The sequence below is a fragment of the Mustela nivalis genome, assembly GCF_964662115.1.
Source record: "Mustela nivalis genome assembly, chromosome: 5".
Classification (NCBI taxonomy): Eukaryota; Metazoa; Chordata; class Mammalia; order Carnivora; family Mustelidae; genus Mustela; species Mustela nivalis.
Genome location: NC_139024.1, coordinates 121,493,919 through 121,507,505, shown reverse-complemented (window position 1 = coordinate 121,507,505; position 13,587 = coordinate 121,493,919). Strand labels below are relative to the sequence as shown.

General features: G+C 52.9%; 2 protein-coding genes across 5 annotated transcripts; one reads left to right on the top strand and one right to left on the bottom strand.

Moving 5' to 3' along the window:
* Positions 1-11: 11 nt before the first annotated feature.
* Positions 12-4,077, top strand: TCF19 (transcription factor 19). 4 transcript variants are annotated; one of them, XM_082732857.1, is made up of 4 exons: positions 12-254; positions 1,102-1,265; positions 2,475-3,027; positions 3,666-4,077. In XM_082732857.1, exons 1-4 carry the CDS (start codon positions 37-39, stop codon positions 3,706-3,708), a joined length of 978 nt encoding a protein of 325 aa, XP_082588983.1. In that variant the 5' UTR covers positions 12-36; the 3' UTR covers positions 3,709-4,077. The 4 variants fall into 4 exon arrangements, with proteins under 4 accessions (XP_082588983.1, XP_082588981.1, XP_082588982.1 ...); XM_082732855.1 differs by having other exon boundaries at positions 3,311-4,077; XM_082732856.1 differs by having other exon boundaries at positions 77-254; positions 658-1,265; positions 3,311-4,077.
* Positions 4,078-5,657: 1,580 nt separating this feature from the next.
* POU5F1 (POU class 5 homeobox 1) lies at positions 5,658-11,057 on the bottom strand. The gene is made up of 5 exons (XM_082729846.1): positions 10,611-11,057; positions 7,435-7,555; positions 7,009-7,139; positions 6,335-6,493; positions 5,658-6,153 (listed from the first exon to the last, which is right to left on the bottom strand). Exons 1-5 carry the CDS (start codon positions 11,013-11,015, stop codon positions 5,887-5,889), a joined length of 1,083 nt encoding a protein of 360 aa, XP_082585972.1. The 5' UTR covers positions 11,016-11,057; the 3' UTR covers positions 5,658-5,886.
* Positions 11,058-13,587: the final 2,530 nt, after the last annotated feature.

The following is a 13,587-nucleotide window of genomic DNA, read 5'->3' as shown; positions in this document are numbered from 1 at the left end:
GAGCGGAGGGGGCATAAATGAGCTGGCCAATCAGGAATGGTACGGGGCGGGTTCGCTTTGCGCGCACCTCGGACCCGGGAGTTCCGAAGGCGGGGCGGGAGCTGCCCGCGCGCGGAGACCGCGCCCCTCTGGACCCCGGCTTCCTCGCTGTCAAACAGCCACGGTAGCGCCAGCTCCGGCCAGAGCCGGAGGAGTCCCACGGCCACCGCACACGCTGGCACTGCCTGGAGAGACTACTTGGAGACCGCACCGCGGTAGATCGGAAACGGGACTGGGCAGGGGAGGAAAAGGCTGGGCTTGCTGTGCAGGATCTCGGGGCGCTCTTTCCCTGTTTATATCCCACCCGGAGAAGCTGGGAAATCAGGATTAGATCTGTTTTGTCGGAGAACGTAGGAACTATTTCCACTGCTTTTTCGGGGATGACAATGGATTCCCTTCCCACTGGGGTTAAAGATAGTTAGGAAAGATTGGCCCGAAGGGCGAGGCACGAGCAAGCAGGAGGGGTACACTATTTGGGTAAGCGAGTCTGACAGGAAGTTTTTCTCCAAATTACACTGAGGTGGCAAGTTAATATTGTACAGAAGCAGGAAACCCTATACACACATCTACAGTTTGCATTTCCCTGGAAGCTCCCTAATATATTGTTGCCCCGCACAGATCGAATCTCCCTGAATACTTCACGGCCTGAGGATCTAGTTCAACTCACATGCAGTAGGACGTGTTTTTGCACTACGCTGGGACCTATCCTGAATTTTTCCTTTGTAAAGCTGCTTGACAGTTTTGTTGGCATCGCATGCCTTAAGTTCCTTGCACTCTGAATTTGGACTACTCGGGCCTGGGTTCTCATGTGAAATTTGCCACTGACCCCTGGTGAAAACTCAGGCCTGTGCTCGAAGTTGAAATTGCACAAAGCACAGCTCAAAATCTGCATCAGAAGGAAAGTGAACTCAGGCGAGCGTGCATGGCTCAGGTGTCAGAAAGGTGTATGGACTCCTGAAGTGGAAGAGGTGGTGCAGAGGGGGCACCGCCCATGCTGCCCTGTTTCCAGCTGCTGCGCATAGGGGGAGGCAGGGGTGGTGATCTCTACACCTTCCACCCTAGCGGGGCTGGCTGCACCTACCGCTTGGGCCGTAGGGCGGACCTGTGTGATGTGCCGCTGCAGCCCCAGCAGGAACCCAGCCTCATCTCTGGAGTCCACGCAGAGCTGCACGCTGAGCGCAGGGGTGATGACTGGAGGGTCAGCCTGGAGGACCATAGCAGCCAAGGTGAGCAGTAAGCGGGACGCTCTTATGCCTGGGCAGTTGCAGTTCTTAGGCTGGAATGAATTAAGGGGCTCCGCTGGGACCTTGCCTGCCTCCCAAACTCCCTATTGGGTTGGACCGTTTTTTTAGTCCAGACCTGCATCTTCCCACTAAAGGTATGCTTGTCAGAAGCTCTCTGTGGGGCTGGTCCCTGATGATCCCTGCCTAGTCGGAACCATCTGAACAGGAGTTGGTAGATCCGGGGACTGGGTCATTAGGGAAGCATCACAGGGGGGATGTTCTGGAGCCACTGGGGGCCAAGCTCAGATGACTCAGTTTCCAAATTTGCTGAGGCACCTTGTTCTTATCTGAAGGCAGTTATGTGTTGGATTATGGTTTTTTAAAAAAGATTATTGAGTAAGAGCGAGATAAAGAAAGAGGAGCAGGGGAGGGGCAAAGGGAGTGGGAGCAGCAGACTTCCCTGCTGAGCAGGAAGCCTGGATACAGGACAGATCCTGGAATTCTTGAGATCCTGATCTAAACCCAATGGAGACACTTAACTGACTTGAGGTGCACCTTGGATTGTATCTTAATGATCTGGGCATGTCTTACTCCCTGACTTGCAGGCATTTGCAGCCAGCCTGAGAAAGGCCTGGTCCCTTCACCTTTCTGGGTCTCAGTTTCCTCATAGGTAAAATGTAAGGCTTTGTAAAGACTGTCTGGGGAGAGTTGTGGAGATTAGATAACTATAGTAGCCAACATTCGTTCAGTGCTTACTCTCTGAGCCAGGCCCTGTTTTTAAGTGCATCGAATGTAGGAGAGCACTATTATCATTCCCATTTTACAGACTAGGAAAATGAGGCACAGGGAGGTTAACTTGCCCAGGTAACAGAACTGGTAAGGGTGGAGCCAAGATCTCAACCCAGTCAGTCTAGGGTACTCACTAACTTTTTGCATTGGGTGTCGGAGAAAGGGACCTCAGCAGTGAGGGAAGGAGTCCATTCTTTCCATGTGCCCTGTTGGGATGGCATAAAAAAGAAACTTGTTCCCAATTCACAAAGAGCTTAATATCTGGTATCACCTGCTGAGGGATTTCAAATGTGAGAATCTGATGACAGGTGTCCTGTTCTCATGTTCCCTAGAAAATCAGAGGTGGCCAGATTTCTCCACTCCTAACTCTTGTCGTTTGTTTTTGTCATTCTCTGTATCTGTCTGGTGCCCTGCCACCAACAGGGACTCTGGTCAATAATGTCCGACTCCCAAGGGGTCACAGGCTGGAGTTGAGTGATGGGGACCTTGTGACTTTTGGTCCTGAAGGGCCCCCAGGAACCAGCCCTTCGGAGTTCTACTTCATGTTTCAGCAAGTCCGAGTCAAACCTCAAGACTTCGCAGCCATTACCATCCCGCGGTCTAGTGAAGAGGGAACCAAGGCTGGCTTCTGGCCTATGCTGCCCCCCCAGGGGGCCCCACAGCGCCCCCTCAGCACCCTTTCCCCTGCCCCCAAAGCCACACTGATCCTCAATTCCATCGGTAGTCTCAGCAAGCTCAGACCTCTGCCCCTGACCTTCTCCCGGAGTGGGGGTGAGCCACAGAGCCTGCCTATTCCCACTCCTCCTAGGGAGGTGGGGACCACTCCTGCCCCACCCCCAAGAAATCGGAGGAAATCGGCTCACCGAGTGTTGGCAGAGCTGGATGATGAGGGAGAGATTCCTGAGGGCCCCCCACCAGTCTTTATGGAGCCCAGGAAGAAACTCCGTGTAGAGACAACCCCACAGACACCTGGTGGGTAAGTGGAGAGATCTTTCTCAATTTTTAACTCCTTTTTGATCCCTTTGTAGAGCCCCAGGCTGGGAGGTGACCATCTGCTCTGGGGATAGGAACAGGGATGGAAACAGAGATGGGAATGGGAAGTAGACGGAGCTGGAACAGACACTGGACTGGCAAGACCTGGGTCAGCTCTACTATTCTGGTCCCTAATCTATCTAGGCTCACTCTAGGATTATCTAGGTAAAGTTCTAGGCTGCTTCTGCAGGTTTCCAGTGACTTGGTTTTTGTGTCACTTTCTTTAGAAATAGGCGTGGACGACCTCGGAAGCACCCAGTGCGCTCTCCCAGGGCTCCCCCAGCAGATGGGAGTGGGGAGCCCTGTGCAGCCCCTTGTTGCTACCTACCGGAAGAACAAACAGTTGCCTGGGTTCAGTGTGATGGTTGTGACCTCTGGTTCCATGTGGCCTGTGTTGGCTACAGCATCCAGGCTGCCAGGGAGGCTGACTTCCGGTGCCCAGGGTGTCGTATAGGTATCCAGACCTAAGACCCACCACCAAGGCACCAGAGGACAGAAAGCTGCCACCTCCACGCCATAGGTAGACAGGGTGGGGCACCGATGGATCCTAAGAAATGCCCCCTTCTTCCTTTGCCTCTCCAGTGGGGATGACTACAGGGAAAGTGTCCATTGCTATGGATATTGACTCAAGGCATGAAGCAGGCCCTGACGGCCAAGGTGACAGAAGAGATGGTTTCCTGCCAAAGAAATTGCTGCCTCCAGGAAGCTGCCAGCAACCTGAAAATTCCGTTACAAGCTACAGGTCCATGTCATGGGTACTAGAGTGTCTGTGGTCAGAGCACCCGTTAATTATAGAATCCCTGGGCAGATACAAGCTTCAGGTCTTGGAGCAAACATGTTCTTGGATGGCATCACTAAGGCCTTCTGGGAAAACCTAAGGCACAGCCTCGAAAATTTTACATTTTGAGTCAACCACTGGCACTGACCACGATCATGACTTGGCTTTTCAGAGCTTTGCTTCTATTTTCAAATAAAGAATAAGCAGCTTCATTCACTCCTAGATATTTATTCTTTTTCCAGGTCTGATACTCCTGGAGTTCTGAAGGGTATGGTCTGGAAAACTTGACTCTTTAGGGGAAGAGATGAGCACAGCACAGGGAAGTTTAGACCTGCTTACTTGGTTTAGAATGGGCTGGAGATGGGAGACTGGAGAAAAGGTAATTAAGGTTCCTAGTTTAAAGGAAAAACAGACCCATTGCCATTAAAATAAGGTAGATGGCATTTGGTCAAGTTCAGGAGGATGGCAGAACCTTTGAAAAGAGAAAACCTGATACACCAGCTAGAGGAGATGCTCACCTGGTCTAGTTGTGGAGCAGTGGAACCCAAGTACAGCTCACAGGTTCTCTTCTGTAAGCCTACACCAAGCCATACCAAACCAACATAGGGTCCAAACAGGTTTTATAGCTCTCACTAGGAAAGCCTCATCTTAACCTATTACAATCTTTAAGTCCATGGTCTTCCATTCCTACTTAGACTTACCAACCCAAGTCCCCCTACCACAACATCAAGGACACAGCTCTAAGCAAGGGCCCAAGTAACAGCAGAACCAGGACAAAACTTGGGGGTCTGGTGCATCACTCACGGACAGGGTAGGCCAAATCCCTTAGGTTGAAACCAAATGGACTTTGGTATCAACAAAGCACAACTGTTTCTAGTTGGGACAATATGCAGAAGAAAAGGATCTCAAGTTGATTCCTTAGTATAAAGCTACTAAAGGACACTTCCAGACTCAAGTAAGGAAAGCAAAGTCGGCTCCTAACAGTGAGTGGGCTACAAAAATAAGACAATCCAGGAGTGCCTGGGTGGCTCACTCAACTGAGTGACACTTGATTTCAGCTCAGGCTGTGATCTTAAGGTCTTGGGCTGGAGCTCACCTTCGAGTCTGCTTCTTTTTCTCTGCCCCTCCCCCTGCTCATATTCTCCCTTAAATAAAATCTTTAAAAAGTAAGGGGTGTCTGGGTGGCTCAGGTCATGATTTCTGGGTCCTGGGATCAAGCCCCGCATCAGGCTTTCTCTGCTCAGCCAGGAGCTTGCTTCCCCACCTCCTCTGCCTTCCTCTCTACTTATGCTGTCAAATAATTAAATAAAATCTTTTTGGGCGCCTGGGTGGCTCAGTGGGTTAAGCCGCTGCCTTCGGCTCAGGTCATGATCTCAGGGTCCTGGGATCGAGTCCCACATCGGGCTCTCTGCTCAGCAGGGAGCCTGCTTCCTCCTCTCTCTCTCTCTGCCTGCCTCTCTGCCTACTTGTGATCTCTGTCAAATAAATAAATAAAATCTTTAAAAAAAAAATCTTTTTAAATAAATGAATAAAACAAGGCTTCCACTTAAATTTCCCCAGAACTGTTAAGTCACAGGCTCTGAGGAACTAGCTCACACCTATAGGGGCCCTCTACACATCAGTGGGTTCCAATACCGGCTCTCCCTCTGACATCGTATGATTTAGCAGTTTAAATGGCACCTCGGTGTCAGGGTCACTGGGGTCTAAGCTATTAACTATTGGGTATCCCCATCCCTTCTTCAGTAACCAGAGGAGGACAAACCGAAGACAAGAGTATCTACCTACTGTGTCCCAGGCTTCTTTATTTAGGAAAGTGATGTGGGGATTAAAAACAAGAGCATCCTTGAACTTCATCTTCCCTCCAACCAGTCCCCCCAAACTCCCTGCCCCCACACCCTTTGTGTTCCCAAATCCTTTCTTAGTGAATGAAGAACTTAATCCCAAAGCCCTGGTACAAACCCCAGGTTCTCTTTCCCCGCACTCTCCCCCTTCCTCGGGCCCCCACTCCTGGGAAGGTCCAGCACCTCAGTTTGAATGCATGGGAGAGCCCAGAGTGGTGACAGACACAGAGGGAAAGCCTTCACCCTCAGGGAAAGGGACTGAGGAGTACAGCGTAGTGAAGTGAGGGCCCCCATAGCCTGGGGTACCAAAATGGGGCCCTGGTGCCAGAGGAAAGGATACTGGTGCCCCTGAGAAAGGGGACCCAGCAGCCTCAAAATCCTCTCGTTGCGAATAGTCACTGCTTGACCGTTTGCCCTTCTGCCGACGATTGCAGAACCACACTCGGACCACCTGGGATGGAAGACAAGGTAGAGTGACACCGAATCCTAAGCTATGGGAAGTGGGGCTGGTTCTGCTTAGTCATTTGGCCCAAAGCCAGATCTAGAGCAGTGGCTGGGGGGCAAGAAGCAGAGCCAGGGAAATGGAGGTAATAACCGGGAAGGAGGGGGACACCCAGGGACCAGGCACTCACGTCCTTCTCAAGGCCGAGCTGCTGGGCAATGTGGCTGATCTGCTGCAGGGTGGGCTTCGGGCACTGCAGGAACATGTTCTCCAGGTTGCCTCTCACGCGGTTCTCGATACTTGTTCGCTTTCTCTTTCGGGCCTGCACGAGGGTCTCTGCTTTGCATATCTGGTGAGGGAGGAAGGGGAAGAAGTGGCCAAGGGAGGACATGGATTGGCAGGCTTGGAGCGTGCTGAGCACCATGAAGGTAGTGACTCAGAGCTGACTGCTGGAGCAGCTGGGTGGCTCAGCGGGTTAAGCCTCTGCCTTCGGCTCCGGTCATGATCTCAGGGTCCTGGGATGGAGCCACACATCGGGCTCTCTGCTCAGCAGGGAGCCTGTTTCCACCCCCCCTTCGCCTGCCTCTCTGCCTACTTGTGATCTTGTGATCTCTGTTAAATAAAGAAATACAAATCTTTAAAAAAAAAAAAAAAAAGCGCAGACTGCTATGGGGCACTGCCCGGATGGGTCGCCAGCACCAGATGGTGTGAAGAATCCAGGCGGTTCTGGAGAATTTGGAGGAATTCTACTCCACCCCACTGAGGATCACGCGCCCCATGAAGGAGAGCGGCAAACCAGGAAAGGAAGCATGGACAACCGGCCCAAGACTTGGCAGATCCCTGAGCCTCCCTTCCCACCCTCACCTCCTGTAGGTTTTCGTTGTTGTCAGCTTCCTCCACCCACTTCTGCAGCAGGGGCCGCAGCTTACACATGTTCTTGAAACTGAGCTGCAGAGCCTCAAAGCGGCAAATGGTGGTCTGGCTGAACACCTTCCCTGGGGAGGCCAGGTGAGAGAGAAGCAAGCAAGGTGAGGCAGAAAGCAGTACCTTCGTGACCCCAAGACCCCAAACAGGGTCCCACTTCTTCCCAGAGGGAACTCAAGGTCCAAGTACGTTTTCCTCCTCCCCCACTCTCTACCCTCTTTCATGAGGCGGAAGGTGTAAAGCCTGCCCCAGAAACACCCTTCCCCTTGCCCCACTGGTGGGGAGAATACTCCAAGTTCAGGCATGTTCTTCCAGGGAAGATGTGGTCCCTGTGTTGGGGGGGGGGACACACTGAGGGAGACCCACCAAAGAGAACCCCCAGGGTGAGCCCCACATCGGCCTGAGTATATCCCAGGGTGATCCTCTTCTGCTTCAGGAGCTTGGCAAACTGTTCCAGGTCTTTCTGCAGAGCTTTGATGTCTTGCGACTGCAGTCAAAAAGGCAGAGGACATGTAAAAACACAAACACATCAGTGGTCAACCCCCCTTCCCATCTGGGCCTCAAGGAATGGTCCATGGGAGTATCTGCACCAGAATGCCTACTAAGTATCTAGCAATAACCTCTCTACAAATGTCATTCACCCCAGAAAGCAACACATCCCACAGACACAGCACCACGTGTGCACAGACAGAAAGGCAGGCCTTCCTCCAGGAGAACACCTGTCAGCTTATATAGGGAGCTGCTGCCTATTAGCTCACTTAATACTCACAATAGATTTCTGACTCAAGCATTACCCCAATCGGAGGGAGTTTCCAAACTAGGAAAGTAAAAGGGCACCATGTCTCTAATTCTCATTTCCCTATACTCTCCCCCAGTTTGCTTCCAGGGTACGACATGGCATGCATACACACGAACACACTACAAAGTAGTGTCCCAAAAAGGTATGAATTAAGTGAAGGGTATATAGTTAGTGCTCATTTTTCAAATTGGATTATTCTGTATTTTTACTCTATCTTTTTGCAACACATAGGCATGCTCCTTGATTAATTCGACAGATGTATTGCCCTTTCTATAAACCAGCAGCTCCGAAAACTGGACAGAAGGCCGGGCCTCAGGGGGCTTCCATTCTCACGTGGAGAGACAAGTAATTATCCAGTTCATTACTATGTTATAAGCACTGTGGAAAAAAGTGAAGCAGGGTAGAGGATTACAGAGTACAGCAGTGTAGGAGATGATGGGGATGCAGACAATTTTAAGGAGGATCAAGAAAACTGAAGCTTGGGGCGCCTGGGTGGCTCAGTGGGTTAAGCCGCTGCCTTCGGCTCGGGTCATGATCTCAGGGTCTTGGGATCGAGTCCCGCATCGGGCTCTCTGCTCAGCAGGGAGCCTGCTTCCTCCTCTCTCTCTGCCTGCCTCTCTGCCTGCTTGTAATCTCTCTCTGTCAAATAAATAAATAAAAATCTTTAAAAAAAAAAAAAAGAAAACTGAAGCTTGGGGTGCCTGGGTGGCTCAGTGGGTTAAAGCCTCTGCCTTCGGCTCAGGTCATGATTCCAGGGTCCTGGAATCGAGCCCTGCATCGGGCTCTCTGCTAAGCCTGCTTCTTCCTCTCTACCTACCTACTTGTGATTTCTGTCTGTCAAATAAATATATAAAATCTTAAAAAAAAAAAAAAGAGTAAGAAAAGAAAACTGAAGCTTGAGCAAAGAGAAAGAGCCAAGTGGAAAGGCCTGCAGTGGGTGGAGAAGGATGAAGACCGAGGGTGGGAAGGGAGGAGGGTGAGGAACTCACAAAATCAAAGGGGGTGCAGGGCAAGTCTTGTGGATCCTGCTGTCCATGAAATGAGGAGCCACTGGATGGAGGTGTGGAGTAAAATGACCTGATTTTAAAATGACGTGTTGACAACAGACTAAGGAGGCAACTACCGTCCGCCCACCCCACCCCCCACCCCCCATTCACTGGGCAGCTGGGACCAGGCCGGTAGGAATAGCTTTATGGTATTTTTCCAAGGGAAAGGTAGCTGGGTTTCCAAAAGATGGGATGTAAAATGTGAAAGCACTGACGACTAACGGTTGGGGCCTTGAGCGACGGGTGATAGTGAGGTTCAGGTGGAGCAGTTCATGGAGCCATCCCGACAAGAGACAGAAAATGTGGTAGTCCCGTGTACAGTGGTAGTCTCGTGTACAAGGCATTTGAGCTCGAGGGTAGGTAAGAGGAAGGAAAGGTACTGATAGAGCAGAGGGTGATGGACTGAGCCCTGGGGCACTCCCTGGTGGGTGGCCAAAGGGACCAGAAGAGCAGCTAAACCTATGTGCAGTCCTGGAAGCTTTGAGGGAAGGGTTCCAAGGGTGGTTGATCACATCAAATTCAAATAGGCCAACGCTCAGTACATGCTTCAGAGCTCTAAATGTCCTCCGCTCCCTGAACTGGCTTGTGTAAATCCTACTTATGGGATCTGAAATAAGGCAACCTCAGCGCAGATCCTAACTCCATCATTTGGTAGGTAGACCCGTGAAATAGGCCAATAATACCTCCCTGGGAGATTTTGTGCCGGTTAATGAGATAATGATGTAGGCACTGAGCACACAGCCAGGCACTTAGGAAATGGACCACAATTGGCAGCCATTATCATTCAAGGCTCAGTCGCCTCCTACAAAGTCTAGGGCCACAGGGTCGGCTGAAGCGCTCGCACCTCCTTCTGTGAGGTCTAAGGGCTTAGTACTTGATCTCTAATTGCTTACACTGGTCTTTGGAGGACTGGAAGTCACAGCCTTAGTCGTCTTTCAGGAGTGCTGGACACAGAAGTCTTTTCAGTGCCTCGGCAGACCCTCCGTTTGGGGAATGGCCTGGGGAGGACTTCTTCCACTTAGCTTTTTGGCTTGCCCACAACTAACAGAATTAAGGCTGAAATTGGTGCCAGGGTGTGCACTTTGCATAATGGTGACTCACTAGCCCCAAGGCAGAGGTCAAGGGAAGACAAGCCCTAAACTTGACGGGAGGTAAACCCAACCCCACACGTCCACACACACAGCCCAAACAGGAGCTTCTATCAGAAATCAGTCCCACCCTAGACTTTCAGGAACAATAACCCTGGGATAAGCACTGTTTTTACCCTTAGGCCACACTTAACCCTAAGGCCCAGATCCTGAATCGGTAAGATCAAATTTTCAAGAAGGGTTAAGGGTGGGAGAAGGGGCTCAAACCCCAAGCTGGGTATGGCGCTGGGCTGGTTATTAAGTGAGCGACCCTGGTCAGGACAGGCCTAAAAGGGGCTACTTGACAAGGGCCAGGCAGGAAGCAAGGCCAGCCTGGGGCAGCTTCCGATTCCTCCCTGGTCTGCCCCAGCCCTCACCTACCTTCACTCTGAATTCCAGCTTTGGTTCCCACCTTGCCCTTGCTCTCAGGCCACACACCCATCTCTGACTTGAGCACGGCCCCAGCCTGCTCCCCTCGGGTTCCAGGCCTAGGCAGCTGTAGGCTACCACCTCACCTCCCCCTCCCGCCAGCCCGGCCACCTCCTCCCAGCCCCGTGTTAGCTCACTCGCCTCCTCGGGGTTTTGCTCCTGCTTCTCCTTGTCCGGCTTCACAGCCCCAGGGGGTGCAGCGCAGGGCTCCGGGGAGGCTCCCTCGGAGTTGCTCTCCACCCCGGCTCCCCGCTCGCCCTCCGGCTGGGAGGTCTCCAGGCCGCCTTGGGGCACCAGCCCCACTCCAACCTGAGGTCCACAGTACGCCATCCCTCCGCAGAACTCATAGGGCGGGGGGCACGAGGGAATCCCCCACACCTCAGCGCCCGGCCCGACTCCCGGCCCGATTCCCGACCCGCCGGGAGGGCCTGGGAAGCTCAGCCAGGTCCGAGGGTCAACCCAACCGGGCTCCGGCCCTCCCGGCCCATCGCCTCCACCGCCCGGCGGGGGCGAGAAGGCCAAGTCGGAAGCCAGGTGTCCCGCCATGGGGAACGGAGGCGCCCCAAGCCGGGGGCCTGGAAAAATAAGGGCTTTCCAAGAAACTGCTCAACACCTTTCTCCCTCCCCAATCCCACCCACTAGCCTTGACCTCTGGCCCCGCCCCCTGGATGGGTGGAGGAGAGGGAGGTGGGGGTGGGAGAAACTGAGGCGGAGGGTGTTTGCTTCATGGTGACTGTGGTCCGTCGCGCGAGCGGGAAGCCAGGGAGCTCCAGCTAAGTGACTCTCCAGGCTTTGGACTCTTGACGCAGGCCCCCATTCGGACCTTCACTTCCAACTCGCGAGGGGCTGCCCGTCTTCTCTAGGACTCTGCACACCTTAGAACTGTCTGGGCTCGCTGGGACACTTCCTCCCCGATATTCAGGAGCCCCGGTGCTTGACCCCTCTCCAAAGACCGGGGCCCCATCTCCTGACTGGGGCCTAGGCATTTTCTCAGCCCCTCAAACATTTCTGAGTGTGCATGTGTAGAGGACTGTTGGAGCTACCCCTCATTGCTTAACAGCCACCGGCTGCTGTCCTCCCTCATTCCCAATCCCCACCGCCCCCACCGGGGCTTTGGCATTCCCATCCCAATTACTGGCCATGTTTAAGTCACCCCAAAGCCACAGATGCCCTGTACTCCTCAGCCAAGTGGGCTGACTACCCCATCTCCAAGGGCTCTCTTCCACGCCTGGAGTCTTCTGCTCCAGAGCCCCTTCTAACCTACCAGACCCAGGAATTGACCGCCACTTCCCCTTCTAAGGGCCAGACTCTGGACTGACTGGGCCCACGTTCTCTAACTTTGTCCAGACGGAGGGATCAGACACATCTACCCCACAGGCCCCCCACTGGGAGACCCCCCACCTCAGGCTCCTTGTCCCCCATCAGGGACCCGAGCCTGTAGCCCCGTCGTTGGCCATTCCTCCTCCACCTCCCCAGCCCAGGCCTCTCCAGCCCTCCTAGGCCCTGGGTGGGGAAAGCCAAAGGAGAGACCTGGGCAGGAAAAAATATCTGACTTCAGGTTCAAAGAAGCTTGGAAGGGACTGGGGGAAGGGGGCAGGACAATGGCCTTGGCTGGACAATCCCAGTCCCCAGAGGGGGCAGCTCTAACCCTAAACAAGTGCTCAACCCTTGAATGGGCCTGGATGGCTCCCCTGGGGACAGCTTCCTGCCCCCCAACCCCCAGCCCCAATCCCCCCCCACAGAATCCCTCTCTGAACAGGGAAAAGAACTCCAGCAACACCATCCCCCCAATCCCCTCAAAGCCTGAGCCTCAGACAGGGCCCCCCACTGGGACCTAGGTAGCCTGCTCCCCTTCCTCTGGTAGACTCAGGCGTCCAGCCTCATCAGCCACCCCTCCCCCAGACCCCTAGGCCAAGGGATGCACTTTGTTTAGTGGAGCAGCTAGAAAGATGCAGAAGAGGTGGAGAATCATTTGGAGAGGGGGTGCAGGAGGCCTTTCCTAAGCTCTCCCCCACCAGGGTCTATTTTACTGGGCCTCCCTGACTGTCCTGAGGGCCCACACTGTTGGCCTAGGGCTTGATTCTGTTTGCAAGAGAATAACCCTCAGAGTTCCCGTCTATGAAGAATGATGTTTGCTCCAAAAACTTGTCTTGGGGTGCCTGAGTGCCTCAGTCCTTAAGCATCTGCCTTAGGCTAAGGTCATGGTCCCAGGGTCCTGGGATTGGGCCCGCATCGGGCTCCCTGCCCAGCGGGAAACCTGCCTCTCCCTCTCCTGCTTCCCCTGCTTGTGTTCCCTCTCTCTCTGTGTCTCTGTCAAATAAATAAATAAAAATAAAAATCTAGGGGCACCTGGGTGGCTCAGTGGGTTAAGCCGCTGCCTTCGGCTCAGGTCATGATCTCAGGGTCCTGGGATCGAGTCCCACATCGGGCTCTCTGCTCAGCGGGGAGCCTGCTTCCTCCTCTCTCTCTCTCTGCCTGCCTCTCTGCCTACTTGTGATCTCTCTCTCTCTGTCAAATAAATAAATAAATAAAATCTTTAAAAAAAAATAAAAAAATAAAAAAAAAATAAAAATCTAAAAAAAAAAAATGTCCTAGATGGAGGCCCTAGGGCAAACTGAGGGGCTAGATCAGAGTTCTCCACAGCTTGGAAGGTCAGAATCCTGAGCCTAGGGACACTGACCTCCGCCAACCTTAAGGCAGCTCTTCAGCTCAGCCCTGTCTGCAGTTGTTTGCTGGTGTCAGTGGCTCAGTGTCTGTATTCTGAGAGCCTGGATATCTTGCAGGGGCCCTCCTGACTGTGGCCTTCTGTCTTTACCTTGCTATCAGTGAGTTTTTTGAGCCTGTTTTTTTTTTTTTCTCCTGTGCCTATATAACACAGTACTGCTCAAGCACCCATCTGTATAAACTTTATGGACAACTAAGTGTACGCATGCATTTCAATACTTGACATATGTCCGTTGAAAAATCTACGGGGCAGTGAATCTGAAACTGTACTCACCCTCTAAGCCACTAACTGCCCAAAAGGCAGATAGATTAAGAGGCCTGGTGGGGGTGGAGAGACATGCTTTAGAACAGGAGGGGGCCCCTCCCCAGTCATCTCCTCCACCCCCAGGACAGA

What these genes read in the sequence shown, in the direction of transcription:
- POU5F1 (XM_082729846.1), bottom strand. Translation starts at nt 11,015, where the DNA reads ATGGCGGGACACCTGGCTTCCGACTTGGCCTTCTCGCCCCCGCCGGGC. An exon ending in ACAACGAAAACCTACAGGAG is followed by an intron (nt 6,494 to 7,008) that starts GTGAGGGTGGGA and finishes CTCCCTCACCAG; the next exon opens with ATATGCAAAGCAGAGACCCT. An exon ending in AGCTCGGCCTTGAGAAGGAC is followed by an intron (nt 6,154 to 6,334) that starts GTGAGTGCCTGG and finishes CTTCCATCCCAG; the next exon opens with GTGGTCCGAGTGTGGTTCTG.
- TCF19 (XM_082732855.1), top strand. Translation starts at nt 37, where the DNA reads ATGGTACGGGGCGGGTTCGCTTTGCGCGCACCTCGGACCCGGGAGTTC. An exon ending in TACTTGGAGACCGCACCGCG is followed by an intron (nt 255 to 1,101) that starts GTAGATCGGAAA and finishes CTTCCACCCTAG; the next exon opens with CGGGGCTGGCTGCACCTACC. An exon ending in GGAGGACCATAGCAGCCAAG is followed by an intron (nt 1,266 to 2,474) that starts GTGAGCAGTAAG and finishes TGCCACCAACAG; the next exon opens with GGACTCTGGTCAATAATGTC.